The sequence below is a fragment of the Molothrus ater genome, chromosome 23, assembly GCF_012460135.2.
Source record: "Molothrus ater isolate BHLD 08-10-18 breed brown headed cowbird chromosome 23, BPBGC_Mater_1.1, whole genome shotgun sequence".
NCBI classification, from domain to species: Eukaryota; Metazoa; Chordata; class Aves; order Passeriformes; family Icteridae; genus Molothrus; species Molothrus ater.
Window position 1 is genome coordinate 6,034,229 of NC_050500.2, and position 16,114 is coordinate 6,050,342.

The 16,114-nt window shown below is 44.3% G+C and overlaps 1 protein-coding gene across 3 annotated transcripts in view; it reads left to right on the plus strand.

Annotated features, from left to right (window-relative positions):
* SPEN (spen family transcriptional repressor) overlaps positions 1-16,114 on the plus strand; it is a 66,535-nt gene that overhangs the window by 36,967 nt on the left and 13,454 nt on the right. For 2 of the 3 annotated variants that reach the window (XM_036396050.2, XM_036396051.2), the window contains exons 4-10: positions 5,561-5,721; positions 6,880-7,080; positions 7,855-8,006; positions 10,511-10,636; positions 11,201-11,314; positions 12,459-12,572; positions 14,118-14,218. In XM_036396050.2, the coding sequence (XP_036251943.1) occupies positions 5,561-5,721; positions 6,880-7,080; positions 7,855-8,006; positions 10,511-10,636; positions 11,201-11,314; positions 12,459-12,572; positions 14,118-14,218 (969 nt within the window). The remainder of the gene's footprint in view (positions 1-5,560; positions 5,722-6,879; positions 7,081-7,854; positions 8,007-10,510; positions 10,637-11,200; positions 11,315-12,458; positions 12,573-14,117; positions 14,219-16,114) is intronic. The other variant, XM_036396052.2, reaches the window with a different exon arrangement.

Here is a 16,114-nt window from a genome sequence, read left to right on the forward strand (position 1 = left end):
CTGTTCTTCCGTTCAGAGATGACTGTATGTTAACTTTGGATTTCCTGACCCGGCTTGGGAATCTGCTGCTGACATCAGCCGTGAGAATAACCCTCCGTCAGCAGGGATGGAGCCTGTCCTCAGTAGATCTTTCTAGGAGATAATCTGCACTCGGAGATTATTCTGACAGGGTGTTGAGTCGAGCTGAGCCAGGCAGAATTCCTGATTTCAAGTTAATTTTGGCAGGGAAAAAGTGATCATTCCGCATATTTTCTGTAAAAATAAAAAATCCTGGATGCTTCACCAGGTCTGGAGAAACAGTTTTTGAAGTCAGTTATAAAAAAAAAATTTAAGTATTAATTTTTACATTTTTCACAGCTGAAGTTAGGCATGAAAAATGCAAAGGTTTTAAACTGGTTTTAGGTGGCTTTGTTTTTAACTTGCTCCAGCTATAGAGGTTGGAATCATGGAATGACAGAATCCTGGAATGGTTTGGGTTGGAAGGCACCTTAAAACCCATCTCATTCCACCCCTGCCTCAGGTTACTCCAAGCCCTGTCCCACCTGGCCTTGGACACTTCAGGGACTGGGCAGTCACAGCTTTCACAGTTGCTTTTCTGGGCAACAGCAGGTTGGTTTTGTTTTGCTTTTTTAAACCTGCATTGGCAGCTCAGCGCCCGCAGGATGTTAAAGCTTCCCTCTGCTTTATCCTCCACGGCGGCTGCCGTGTTTCCAGCCGTGTTTCCAGCCGTGTTTCCAGCTTTGTTTCCCGCCTGCCGCTCGTGGGGAGCCCCCAGCCTGCAGCTGACTCACCGCTCTCAAATAAATCAACGGGCAGAAATGACAATTGTGCCACATTTTAAAATTGCAGGAGGGTGCAGGGCAGGTTGTGAGATCCCTTGATGCAGCGCCGCTGCCATTGAGGGGAAGCAGCAGGTCTCCCGTTCCAAGCAGGGGCTTGGAGCCTCTCTTTTATCTCCTTTTGTGGGAACAAAGGACAGCTGGCTTTGTGTTCTCCGCTCGGTGCTTTCATTTCTCACACGTAAACCCGGCGTAACTTCATCACCGCTAGGCCTGCAAAGTGGAATTGCCTGAAAATGAGAAATTTCTCTAGAAATGAGGAGTGGTTTGTGGGATTCCAGGATTTGAAATGTCATCTTTGCATTTAGAACTGAGCAAAGGAAAATTCTGTGCGCTAAATGAGCTGCAATGTACTGAGACCAGGAATGGGGCCCCACCATCCTTGTGGGTCCCTTCCAACACAGGATATTCCATGAAACCAGATGTATTTGAGTCTGAATCTCATGGCTGGATTATTACAAGTTGAGTCTTTGAGAATCAGCCCATGTGGATAAAATTTAAATTGGATTATGAACAAGTTTAATATTGATTAATGGAAAATAGATACATAGATAAATATTGTAAGTCATTAATAGATTTTATCATGATTTATAAAAAATGGACACATAAATAGTGTGAGTAAGAACACACATCCTTATAGGTAATCATGGAATGCCAATAAGTGTTTTAAAAGGGCTTGTAAACTACACCTGTAGTAAAGTGCATGTAGATTCCATTCCATCCACTCTTTTGTCAGTTGTATTTTATATTCTACTTGAAAGGCATGTAATTCAACAGATCTGGATTTAGTTTTTATAACTTTACAGCATGAAAATCACAAGCTAATATTGAGGTGGACTAGAAAAGTAAATCTCCACATTCTTGTGTTTGTAGACTTTTTATATCAAGTGACATTAATTCTGGATAAACAACTCATATTGCATTTTCTCCAGTGATTAAAATCAGAAAAAATCAATGCACTGCTTATTTTATGTCCACCCCTTGTTTCATTAAGAACAATCTCTCTTATTGCTCAATTTTCCCATCTGATTTTGCCGACAAGAAAATACAAAAATAATTTTTCTTCAACGCTGTGATACCGTAGAGCGAAACTGATTTTAGAAGTATCAGGGCTGGACAAAAGAGCATCTGAGCTGCTGGTTCAGCGCTCAGACTGTTCCCCGGCGGTGCCACGTTCCGGGAGCAGCGTTGGTTCCCAGCTCCCTCCCGGCGCCGCGCGTGTGTTGTGACAGCTCTGGAGATTAGTTCCTCGGCGTGCTGGCATTCTGCTCTGCTGACTTCACAGCGATGTGGAAGAGCAGGTTCTCCCGTGTTGGGAAAAGGCTGAGTGCCAGAGCACGCTCTGGCTTCTGGAAAAAATCACCCCGGGTTTACTGCTGCTAGCGGAAGCCCAAAATGAAGTTTCAGAGCTATTTTTGTGCCATTTTTGACCTGCCCCAAAACCTATTGATGCTTGGAATACTTTTAAGGAGGAGATTATCAGAGTTGTTGTTTTATCCTGTTATGTTCCAGTGTTAAAATTTCCCTAGCTCATTCTAAAAGCTTTATGAACCCGCTTTTGCCAGAAGAATTTTTAATAACTTATTTTCTGCGTTGGCAACGGGTGGTTGTTTTCAAAATTACTCACAGGGAAAAGCAAAGCCATATTCTCATTTTAATATTCTGGGAACTTGTCCTTGAGCAGCTTTCAGGCTTCAGATCTGTATATTTTTAAAGCTGAAAAAGAGTTGTATTTTGCTGCTCAAGACTCCACATAATTCCCTGTCAGATGCTTTATTTTGATTGTGCTGTGAGCTATAACTGGGTGACACAGCAGCTATAATTAACTCTTCCATCATTCTCCCATTCACAGAACATCAAACCTTTGACTTACTTTTGAATTATTATATCCATGTTTCTTCAATTGGAAAAGTGATGGGGATTTCCCTAAAGAAAGGAGGGATTGTTCTTGCAATAATTTTTTTTCTTGTCTAAAAATAGTCAGGAAATAATGACTTTTTTTTTTCTGGAATGTCTCAGAAAGTCTTGCTTTGCTAAGGGACACATATCCTTAAAACTCCCTGGAGAAATGGAAGTTACCAGTATGATCCTTGTTTCCCAAAGTTGCACAGAATTCAGGCTCCTTTGTAGAATTTATCACCCTGTTGCACTGCTTTGTCATCACTTGGATATCTAATGGTATTATCCCGAGATAATATTTTTTCTCTAGTGGAATGCTGTGATTTTAACAGTATGCTCCATATTTTTAATATCCTCATAAAAAAAAACCCCCAAACTGTAAAAATAGCCTGTCTCCATTCTAAAGCACTGCTCAAATCAAGCCTCTTGCTCGAGAGATACAATCTCAGCACACTGGAATTCTAAGGGCTTTAGGATCATCAAGATGTGAGAAGGGAAAGTGGAAATGGGCACGGGGCAGAGGGTTTTACAGCCCTGAAGTCCTATTTTTGCCTTTCCCAGGGGCTGCTGAAGCACATGGAGCTGCTGTCAGCTTGGGAATTATTTTCACTTTCTCCCCACACACATTCTCTGCCCTATATTTGTGTTTAAAGAAGTTTCTCTATTCTTTGTCAGTTTATTTCCCAGTAGCAGGCGATGGCTGATGTTACTCCTGGAGAACACTGAGGGCCTGTTCATGTGGGATTGGGTTTGTTTTTCTCCCAAAATGCTGTAGAGAAGAACTTCATTTTGGTGATTCAGTGGAATGGCAGAGGGAATGGAATAAAGATGAGGAAGAAATGCTCCACTCTTCACTTTCAGTGATGAAATAGTTCATTAATGAAGAGGGCACAAAAGGAGGGTGTACAGATGAGACAGAAATAAAGGCAGTTTACCAATTTAGCAGAAAAATGAGGCTGTGAAGGGATATCTTGATGGTGGGAGATTCGTTGCTGGAAGCACAAGGGACTGTAGCTGGGAAGGGAGATGTTATTTATTATCCATGAAGTGAGAGGTTGGGTGGTGCAGGGCAGCTGCCCTGGGCAAGAGCAGGGCAGGGGGAAGGGCTCACTTTTTCACTCACTTTTTCACTCACTTTTTCACTCCATTCCTGGCATGGCTTTATTTTCACTCCTCTCCCAAAGTGATGCTGAACTTCCTCCTCCGGGGCTGGAGGAGTAGGAGGAGAATGTGTGGGAAAGGCACCAACGTGTGAAGTGGCTGGATGGGATGGGAGGCTTGTAATGAGAGGGTGAGACCAGCAGCAGTTTCTCATGTTTATTATTACTTCTGCATTTTTGACCCTTTTTGTTGTGTTTTATTTTGGTCTGGCCTGTTTTTATATCCTTCTGGATTGTTTGTAAGTATTTTGGGACAGAGATTGTCTTCCCTTCTGCGCCTCCAAATATAATGGGGACAGAGCCCAAGGGCTTTTGGGAATGTGCCACGGTGCTTGTTACACCAAGATGTTCAGAAAGAAAACCAGGTTTTTTTGAACGTTTGAAGAAAAACACCCACAAAAGAAGCAGTAAAAGAGCTCACAAAATCAAATCTTGGAAATTACTAGAAGCCTGAAATGGTTTCCCTGAGAAAAGAAATGGAAAAGTTAAGTGGTTTAATGGCAAGAAGGTTTGTAAGAAGGGTATGAAATATTTAAGATAAGAAAAAGATAAACTTGCGTATCGTTTTTCTAATACGATGTGGAGAGGAATATAAAAATTCAATCAAGCAGCAAATTTCAGACTGACAGGGTTATTTTAGTACGTGGCACATCTCCCCCCCTCCAGCCTCCGAGTTAAAATTCCAGCAGAATTTTTTCGAAGGCTGCTCGTGTAATGGAGAATGAAAGTCTCCGGGGTTATGTCAGACAAAATTATTTTTAGCGCTGTTCTGAGCCCTCGTGCCTCGGGGAAGAAATGAGCCACTGAAGCAGGATGACGTGTCCCCACTGGGCAAGCTTTAATAACATTATATTCTCTGTATTTCTGCCTCTCCTCGAAGCATCGAATGATCCTGAGTCTGTGGGTTAGATTGACTCCCTCTGTGATCTAATATGCAAATCCTCTTCCGCTGTAATTATTGTTTATAAAAGGTGTTCTTGGGTCTGAATTCTTCATGTCTGGAGTTGGAGATTGAGGCTGAGCCTGGAAATAGTGTTTGCTGGTTCATAGAGAATCCTAGAGTGGTTTGAGCTGGAAGAGATCTTAGAGATCATCTTGTTCCACCCTGGCCGTGGGCTGGGACAGGGACACGGACATCCCCACCCATCCAGGTTGTTCCCAAGCAGTTGACCAGAATGCTTGCCATGATTTTCACATGTGGTCTCTTGGGAGTACAGATCTTTTCAGGGAAGATGCCTGAGAGCACAATAATACTTCTTTCCTGTACATGAGAGTGCTGGGAGGGGTTTTGAGGCATTGTCAGACCTGTGCATCCTCCCTGTATTTCTCCACTCTTCCTTACACAGCTCCTGAGCTGGTCCAACATTGCATTACACTTACTTAAATCTCCACCATTGTCAGGGTGGGTAACAGGATCTCCCTGACATTTTACCCCCATTCCACTTCCCTGCCTTTCTCCTCTGGGGGCTTTGGAGGGGGATATTGGTAGGAAGACACTTAAATCTGTGTGAATAGCAGGCAGCAGCACAGAAACAGAACCGGGCACAAAAGGGAGGAAGACCTGTGGATGAGCAGAAACTCTGGAATTTTGCTTTTTTAATAAGATAACCATTTCCTGGGTGACTGTGCACTCACCTGTGCTTCCCTCCATGCCATTCCCAGCAGTGACTCCAGCAGCAGCTCGAGCGACGAGTCCCCGGCGCGCTCGGTGCAGTCGACGGCTGTGCCCGCGCCCGCGTCCCAGCTGCTCCCATCGCTGGAGAAGGATGAGCCCAGGAAGAGTTTTGGGATCAAGGTGCAAAATCTTCCAGTGCGCTCAACAGGTGAATTCACTCGGGAAAGGGGAACAGGAAAAGGGGATGGGACTGGTAGGATAACCTGAACTGAGTCTTTGACGCACGGCAGCCACGTGCTGCCTCTGAGGATGGGATTCTCTCCCTGCTTCTGCCTCCCTTCTTGTGTGACAGTGGGAAAATTGCTTAATTAGTGACCATCTGTGAGAAACCCTGCTGGTCCCATCTCCAAGTACTGGGCATTTCCAGCTCCTGGAACTGGTGCTTCCAACAGTAATGTGGACTTTCCCAGGGAAAAAACTGATACATCCCCATTTTTAACTTAAAACTGATTGTTTTATCTCACCCTGCTTCAATTTATTTTTTAATCCAAAAAGGCAAGGGTTTTCTGTTGCAGTTTGAGTGCTTTAAAACACCCCTGAGCATATTTGTAAAGGCATGTTGCATGGAAAATAACCCAGGAAACCACGTGCTGAGGAGCGCCCATGATTGCTCCCTGTTCCCTGTGCTTAGCACAGGAGAGATCCCACAGGAAAAACCAGCATGGCATCAGTTGTGAAACAGTTTTAACAGAATTCATGGATGCAGAAGCACTGGCTGAGCTAAAATAATATCTGTTAATCTTGTGAGCAGAGTACCTCACGTGTTGGTATCTTCCTATAGATTTAATGCCTGTCATATTCCTTGAAAGGACACGAAGCTGAGGTCAATATCCCACAAATCTCAGATTGTGTGGGGCTGAGTCAGATTCTGCAAAATCTGATGAATCTGCCTGGTTATATTTCTGAATTGACTGAACTGAACGCTGTGTGACTCCAGCCTCCACTCCAGACAGCTCATCCCAGCTATGCACAGTATTCCTGTGGGATTTTTAATAGAGTATCCCTGTTATTTCTTCTTTGCCTGGAGCTGGGTGTCTCTTAGAAGCAAAAACCATCCACCGCCAGCTTTAGCCATGTAAAGCCATGTGTGTAGTTTCTTGGGTTTAAAAGAGAAAGATCAGCAAGAAACTTTGGACACTGTCAAAATTAACATCCCAAATTGAACAGGGCAGTCGTGTGAGCACAGAGTTAAGTGGGATGAAGTCACATTTCAGAAGACAGTCAGAGTTTTTCATGTATTTTTATGGTGCTGCTGAGCTGGTAGAAGTGACGTTTCTGCAGTATTAATGTTTATTTGTTGGTTTAGATACAAGCCTTAAAGATGGACTTTTCCACGAATTCAAGAAGTACGGGAAGGTGACGTCGGTGCAGATCCACGGCGCGTCCGAGGAGCGCTATGGGCTCGTGTTCTTCCGGCAGCAGGAGGACCAGGAGAAAGCACTGAATGCCTCCAAAGGAAAGCTCTTCTTTGGCATGCAGATTGAAGTCACAGCCTGGATAGGACCAGGTAAGGTCCATGCCCTTCTCCCATGGGACTCTGGGTGTGTTTAGGAGCTGTTGTAAAGAGGCTGAATAGAAGTAGGAAGCATCCTTTAAGAAGTAGGAAGCATACTTAAAGAAACTGGGGAGAATGCCACGATAAACTCTGAAGCAAAAAGCGTGGATGCTCTTGGATCAAACAGCCAGAGAGAAGGAAAGCTGCCATCCTCCCAAACAGTGGGATCTGCTGCAAGGAACGATCTCATCTGCCGTGTCTCAGTGGAGCAGCTGCCAGTGGGTGGTGTGAGCACAGCACTGAGTCCTCCCAGCCTCGTTTCGTCTCCTTTTAATTAAAACAGCCAATGAGTGCTGCCTTTTGAGGCTGTGGCAGCACAGCCCACGTGACCAACCAGTGAGAGCTGCAGCCCTGAGCACGTGGTGAAGTTCTCAGACTGCACTTCAATGGCTTCTTTAAAAATTGATTCCTGAAAACAAACTCCTGCCACGTGCTCTTCCCCAAGCACAGGGAAGCCTTACTGGAATTCATGCACTCGAGCATTGATACTTGGTAAATTTCCAGAGAAGCAGTTGAAAGGTGCAGCTCCCTTTCACCTGAGGATGCTCAGATTCCTCCATGGAATATAAAGATTCTCAATCCCCCATAAATAACAAGTCATGGGTGCAGTACTGGGTGTTTTTCTCAAAGACAGTGGTTACCCTTGTTCAGATCAAGGAGGCCTGAATAAACCAACATGATCCAAATCTCCAGTCATTACAAATTTCCTGCTCTCTTTTATCCTAGAAACCGAAAGCGAGAATGAATTTCGTCCTTTGGATGAAAGGATAGATGAATTTCACCCAAAGGCAACGAGAACTCTGTTCATTGGCAACCTGGAGAAAACAACCACCTACCACGACCTTCGCAACATCTTCCAGCGCTTTGGGGGAATAGTGGTACGTGAATGGTGTCCTGTGTGGGGTGGCACTGCCCCCCTTTCTGTACAGACCTGTGAAATGCTCTGAGTGCTGCTAAATCTGTCAACGACAAATAATTCAGTCTTTCTGTAATAATCTGAGTCACTCATCTTGCTGGAATATACCTGAAAGCTTTTCTTTGTGTTCAGAGTTCAGCATACAAATGTTGAGGGGTAGCTTACCAGGAAAAAGAGTTCTAGGAGTGTTTACAACAAATGTCTCTCCTGCTGTTTTCTCCTGGTAATTGTCTCCTGGTAGTTCCAAAGCTGACTGGGTATTTGGGATGTGAATGTGCCAGGTGATGTTCTCATGTTGACTCCTACAACTGTGTGAATCTGAGTTTCCTGTTGATTCCTGGAACAGGGACTTGGTCAGTGTGTGTGGAAGCAGCCCTGTGCCCAGGCAGAGGGGACTGGAGCAGAGGGATCAGTGATGGCACGTGAGGGATTTGGGTTTTCAGCTGAGGAGGAGTATCCAGATGAGGTAGAGCAGCCTTCGTCTCTGCTCATGACTTTCTATCAATTCCCATCAATGTTATATTTAAGGGAAATTTTCCATAAATGTTTTGCAACTGTTCTGCTTAATTAATTTTCACATGGGCATGGAGTGACAGGACAAGCCTTAAGCTGAAGGAGGGCAGAGTTAGGGAGGATATTGGGAAGGAATTCTTCCCCAGGAAGGTGGGGAGGCCCTGGCACAGGGTGCCCAGAGCAGCTGTGGCTGTCTCATTCCTAGAGGTGTCCAAGGCCAGGTTGGAGGGGGCTTGGAGCAGCCTGGGACAGTGGAAGGTGTCCCTGCCCATGGCAGGGGGTAGAACTGGATGAGCTGTAAGGACCCTTCCAACCCAAACCATTCTGGGATTCATTCTGTGATTCCTGTTGAGTCTGGGCTTCAAACAGTTTGTGTTCTCCCTGTCAGCTGTGGGTGCTTGTGAATGTGCTGTGCCTCCTTCACTCTGCTCTGACATGTCTATTGCAGCTGAGGAATCAGTCACACATTCCAGGAGCCCCATCCCTGCTACTCCCCAAAAGAGGAGGAGGTTGTTTCCATGTACAATGTGAACAAATATAAAATCCCCATTTTATGATGTCTGGCAGCCCTTGTGTATGCAGACTCTGCTGTATCCTTGACATCAGTAGTGATTTATGAATTTGTGCCATGTCTGTGGCTTGAACCCTTTTCCAGTGTTAGAGCAGCAGAGCTCTCCTGATAAAGATGCTTATCAGTGCTAGTGTAAATTGGCTTTTGTGTGCCGTGGTGCTCCCTGTCAGCATTATTAATGGCTCAGAACTGGGAGGCAGTGCTGCCTTGCTGTTTCCAGGAAAACTTGCAAGCTCAGGTGCAGGAGGGACCAGCTTTATAACCTTTCTGAGGGGTAATGAGCACAATAATGATACTTTATTTGCCTGTCACAAGGAATTGCTTGCCCAGGGTGAGTGGTCAAGTATAATTTGCCGTGGTTGCAGTTGTGCTACTTCAGACACTTGGAAATGTAGTTTTCTATTAATATTTCACTTAAATCATTAGGCCAGGGCTGTAGGAGTCTAGCAGTTGTGTAAATGTCCCTGTTTACTTCTGTTTTCCCAGATAAAGAGCTCTTGGGTGAGACCGTGTCAAACTGCTGCCTTGTCCCTAAATTTATTAACCATGAAATTAGCCTGTCCTGGATGTTGGAACATTTGTGCTTAGATCCATATGTGGCTCACAAAGGCAGCTCCTGCTATTCCAACAAATAAAGCCAAACCCTCCACCTCCTATTTTCAGCTTGGAATGAATCATAGTATCATGAGTTTGTTCAGAGGCTTTGGGTACATTTCCAGTGCTAGTGCTGAGCTTGTTTGTTAACCAAATGTCAGCTCCTGGCTTGCTGGGCTTTTTTAAATCGATTAAAATCAGCCTTTATTTGGCTTTGTGAGCCTCTGGCTGTACTTGTGAATGGGCCCATGGTGGCTTGGTTTTAAAGAGCAACAGCAACCGAAGTTGAGACTCTTTTTGCCTTTGCCATGAGTCAGACTGGTTCAAGAGATGAGTCCAGCATCACTTTGTGTTTCTAGGAACAGGATGGATCATGATTATTTGGAAAAGAAGCCCGGCTTGGCTCAGAGATGAGGGTCGGGGCAGGTTGTTTTCTCGTGAGCCTTTGTGAGAGAAAATTAATCTGTATTTCTTTGATCCTGAATTGTCTCTTCTTGATATAGTATTAACAGCCTAAAGCTGGTGTTTGTTGATCAGGTCAGGCTTAGTTCTGCAGGCTTGGATTTTAAATCTGCGGGATAAAGAGCTTTCCCTGCTCAGTAAGGATTTGGTTTTGAGATGCAGCAGAACAGCAAAGTTTTAACTGTCTACTATTGTTTAAATCCTCCCTCTGAAGAAAATATTAATTAAAGAGCTTGCTGTGCCACGTGTCCCTGAAAAAAAACCAAGTCCTCTTAGATGGGATTGACTGCTGACTGTGGGCTGTTGTGTTTTGTGCTTGTCCCCAGGACATCGACATTAAGAAGGTGAACGGTGTCCCTCAGTACGCGTTCCTGCAGTACTGCGACATCGCCAGCGTCTGCAAAGCCATTAAGAAGATGGATGGGGAATATCTTGGAAATAACCGGCTCAAGGTAAAGAAATCCTCCCCTGGACTGTATCCTTCTTGTGTCTCCCACTGCTGCATCGGGGGATGTTTTGCAGCGAGGTAGTTTATGGAAGTAAGATGGTTTTTAATGCAAGATCATATCAGAGCGTGATGGTTTCAACCACCACCTGATTGGGATTAATCAGCATTTTTGTTGGCTCTGTGCACATGCAGTCCTGGGGTTGAGCACTCAGAAACTGACATTCCCTGGCCTGGAAGGACCACGTCTGGCAGGGCTGTGCTGGGAATCCATCCCCTCCCCATGGCAAACGGGGCCTGTCAGGCCCCAGAGCTGTCAACCTGTCACTTCTCAGACATTCAAACTGTAGAAGAACCCAATGTTGTCAAACACTCTATTTGTTTAAACAAGCAGAATTATTTTCATTAATTGCTCTTTGATTTTTGTTTTGCACCTGCACCAGATGCTAATTTTAGAAAACCCATACAAACAACAGCTTTCTCCAGATAAGTCTTTCATCAGGCAGGCTCTGATCAGTGAGTTTAACCCTTGTGCACTGTACTGATGGAAGTTTTGCCCTTTTGTGTCCAGCTGGGTTTTGGGAAGAGCATGCCTACAAACTGCGTGTGGTTAGATGGGCTTTCCACAAACGTTACGGATCAGTATCTGACCCGACATTTCTGCCGATACGGGCCTGTGGTGAAGGTAGGTGGGAGGCTTTGGCATGTGCTTCCAAGTCGTTACTGTCTTCCTTTCTTCCCATCCTGTCCTTTCAACCCCACTGTCCAGGGCTTTATAGCTCAGGTAGAAAAAATTCTCTCTGGGGTGGAATTTGGCTGACAGGGCTCTGTCAACATAGACAGCAACCAAAAAGAAGTGTTTTGAGTGAGCCGAGATGTTTAGTATTGGAAACCATTTGTTGCTCTTGTGCAGTACAGTCTCTCCCCAGCAAAATTTTTTAAATGTTAGCTGGAAGAACAGCAGTCTAATTACGTAATTACTCATACTTGCTAATTACATAATTAGACATAACTATGTTTTTTTTCATCAGACCGAGAAAAAAAAGACTTTTTAAAAGCAGTCAGGACAATCACAGTGCCAAAAGTACATGGAAGAAGAGAGAAAGTCAATAATGGTGCAACACACCCCTGTCACACAGCGGGAGCCTCTCCCATGCAAGTGATTTATCACGTGCTTAAACTTCAGTGTGGGAGTTGTCCTGTGTGTTTTTATTGGACATGGATGTGCTTAAAATTAAGCAACATGTGTAAATCTTTGCAGGATCAGGTTCTGGCCTCCCCAAAGGATTTTTGTGGGTTTGTGTTGCAGCTTTGACATTCTTTATTGTAGCTGTTGTTGCTTGAATAATACATTTATGCTGCTAAAGGAAGGCAGTATTTGGAAATTGGGTGTTTAACAAGTGGTGAGTGGTACTGCAGACTGATAACAAAAGCTGGTTCCACTTTGGGATTAAATGTTTCCTTTACCTTTTTTCCCCCCTAAAACACATTGGAAATTTAAAAAAAAACACACACAAAAAAAAACCCCTTAACGAAGAAATTATACAAAACTCAGACAACAAAGAAAAAATATTCAAAGTAAAATACAGAAAAACAAAATAAAGGCATAATATACCTCAAGCCACAATATCCACAATTCAAAGCAGTCCCGTGTCCTTTTATTGTCTCTTCATTCCAATATGCCTCATCAGAAAAGTCTGGAAATTCACTTTGCTAAAAATTATTTCCTTCCTGGTATCCTCATGACTTAGGATTTTGTTGGGACTGACATTAAGTCCTGTGGATGAGGCTCTTATTTGGTTTTTGTTTTGTTTTTTTGTTTTTTACAGGTGGTGTTTGACCGCTTAAAAGGCATGGCCCTGGTTCTCTACAATGAGATTGAATATGCACAAGCAGCTGTAAAAGAGACCAAGGGGAGGAAAATCGGTGGGAATAAAATTAAGGTGTGCAGAATGACCTCCAAACCAAAGCAAAACAGGCAAAAAAAGAGGAAAAAATTGTGTTTAGGCCTTCCCCCTTAAATGCTGGCGGTGCAGCCTGCCATGCTCAAGGAATACTTGGCAGGACACACATGTCCCACATATCAAAGGCTTAAATTATATTTTTATGCTCGGCTTATCAAGATGTCAGGGAATCCTGAACTGTTACTTTTAAAGCCTTTTCCAGTATTCTGCTGTTTGTTTCGCTGAACTTGTCTCTCTGAGCTCCTGAGTGTTGGTGTCCGTGTCACTGCCTCGTTTACCCCAATCCAAGGCACACTTTTGTCTGTTTTTGTGTTAAAAAAAGGAAATCTGAAGGTGTGAGTTCTTCCAGGAAAGCACATGGCTGCATCCAGCTGCCCCATGGCTGATGTCCAGGCTCTGGGGTACACTTACCTCAACATGCAGTCATGGAATCATGGAATGGTTTGGGTTGGAAAAGACCTTAAAGACCATCTTGTCCTTCCTTGCAACACATTTTAAACAACAATTGAAAACATTGCTTTAAAAAACACACAGAAGATACTTTTCTTCCTGGAGCAACACTTAACATGTACAGGGATATCTTGGATTTGGGTGAATGTGGTGATGCCTGTTCTGACTGTCATCAGTCCCACTAACCGGGGATGTGAGGTGTCAGCCAACCCTTTGAATTATCTTCCTCCTCCTCCTCCTTTCTCCTCTCCTAAAGAGTGGGCAGTGATGTCAGGCATGGTCTCAGCAGCTTCCCACCTCACCCAGGGCTGGGAGCTGGCTGTTCTGTAGTTTCTGAGCATGGTGTTGGGTATCAATCACTTTACAGTGCAGGAAAGCGTTTGGTCCCTTAAAACTTTCACAGTTTGTGTGGATCTTGTTGCTTAATGACTTTGGAATAAGCAACACCCCCAGTGTGGGCCTGTGCTCCATTGCTGTGGTTACACACAGGACTGGGCTGATTCAAAAAATAACAGGAACTAGAATGTTAAAAATATTCTGTTATGTGGCGTACACGTCATGAAATCTGTTCTAATACTTAATTTTTTTCACTATGCCATTAGCTTCTGAGCACTAGAAAACACCATTTCCTAGAGCAGCTGGGACAGGGAGCTGCAGTTCAGGAGCCTTGGTTCTTTCCCTGCTCTATAACCCCAGGCAAGCACCATGGAGTCCAGAATGGATTTGTAATCCTGACCCTCTGTAGCACTGCCCCGAGATAAAAGGGACTTTGGAACTGTCCTGGCATTAAAAACATCAATAGCACGATAATAATGTGTATTTTTCCTGCTGCTTTGCCCAACAGAAGCCTCTGGGATGGCAGCTTACAACAACATAGTAAGGAGGTAGTTACACAGCTCCACTGAGAAACGTCTTTATTCCTGGGGATGTGCAGGGCCAGAATTGGGAAGAGTTTGACATTTTTTATTAAATTTTACCCCATTTTCAGTTCTGCTCCCACCTTCAGCAGACAGGGAAATGTTGGCAGAGGGAGATGTTTCTGTGACTGAATGTGATTTCCCCTTTCTCTTTCAGGTGGACTTTGCTAATCGGGAGAGTCAGTTGGCATTTTATCATTCCATGGAGAAAACGGGTCAAGATATCAGAGACTTCTATGAAATGCTTGCAGAAAGAAGGCATGTATCAGTATTTTCATTCCATTTTTTGTTTTCCAGCATCACCTTACACAATCCTTTCACTATCATTGTCCTCCACATCATACAATCAAACTTTCTTCAGGCCATAATTCTTAAAAATGTTTTTTTTCTTCTCAACTTAATTCCTTATTTTTTAAGTTTTATTAAAAACACTTCTGCATTTTAGTTTTTTCTTTTTACCTCTTCACTATTTTTAAAATTAAATTTAGGTGATCAAACTTAAGCTGTGCAGATTAGAGCAGGCAAGCTCTCACACATCCGAGGCGTAGCCAGTTAGTGGAATTCCTGCTGAGGTGGAGGTTTCAGTTGTCTGCATGATCCATATTTAAGTATCCTGTTTCTCTGGTGGGTCACCAGGACGCAGTTGGGAGTCATTCATCATGGCTTAGGAATGCAAAGAGCAGCTTATCTGTAACAGAGAAATCTGTGTGTTGGTGGATGTACATAAAGTCTGATAAACTGCTGCTCAGCCCTTGAGGAGAGAGTAAAATCTGATCTTCCACCTCCCTCTTTCCAACAGTTTTTTTTTGTAACTTGATAAAATAATACATTTTGAGTAAGGATGCATTTTTATTTTGAATAAAGCTGTGTCCTGTGTGGCTGCCCCTTGGCAGCAGCTGGCACCACATGCTGCACAGCCACTTATTTGTCCCTGAAGACCTGGCACAGAAACACTCCACATTTTGGGCTTTTTTTACCTTCACTGACTGAAAAAACACCCGTGTTTTATTCCCTCCAGAGCCTGGCTCATGGTTAGGGCTCTGCCTGCCCAGGAGTCAGCACTGCATGATGCTGGGTGTACCTGGGAGCTGGATAAACCCAACAGTTCCTTGCAGCAAAACAGATTGGTCTGACAATGCAAAATGAGCAGATTTAAAAGCGAGCAGAGTTTGGAAATTGGTGATGAGAATTTGCATAATGGAAATACAAGTGTGCCTTCCCCAGGTCTTGCCAGATGTTGTGATGTGCCAGCAACAAGCATTTCCTCAGAACTGTGCTGGATTCGGGCAAGAGAAAGGCATTTTTGGATGTTTTTTTAGCACATGGGACTCAGGTGGACTTGTCTTTGCCATGGAATAATCCTGGTTTTTCCTTCTCTGTCACTCTGTGCTCACACAGTCATTAGGAGACCCATAAGGATAATGGATCATGGAGCAGTGGAGCGAGCTCTGCAGTGACTCCTGTAATTCTGCAGCTTCTGGTGCCCCTCCAAGCTCCTCCTTGCAGATGTGCTGAGATCTGCACAAACCACCTAACCACCTTCTCTTGAGGTTGTAGTTGGAGCCTGTCTAAATAGGACCCAAGGGAAAAAAAAGACCATGAAAAAACAAACAAAATCCCTGATCAATATTTTTAACTTCACAGCTGCTTTTCACAACATCCCACCTCACTTGCAGGATGAGGTTTTAGTCTTCTCTGTTTTGTCCCTTTTTCAATTTTTTACTTTTCTTAAAAGGTGGAAGTTGCCAGCTTTTAACATAAAACATAAATTCTGAAGCCACATAAACCTATGAGGAATCCCAGAATCATTTGGATTGGGAAGGACCCCCAAGGTCATTGAGTCCAACCTTGATCCCCTCCCCTCCTTGTCCCCAGCCCAGAGCACTGAGTGCCACATCCAGGCCTTCCTTGGACACCTCCAGGGATGGGGACTCCAAACCTCCCTGGGCAGCCCCTGCATGGCCTGAGCACCCTCTCCATGGGGAAATTCCTCCTTGTGTCCAACCTGAGCCTGCCCTGGCCCAGCCTGAGGCCGGTCCCTCTCCTCCTGTCCCTGTTCCCTGGGAGCAGAGCCCAACCCCACCTTAGTACAGAGTGTGAAAAACACTCTGCAATGGTGAGGAATTGAAACTCCAGCTTTATTCCACCTCCCAG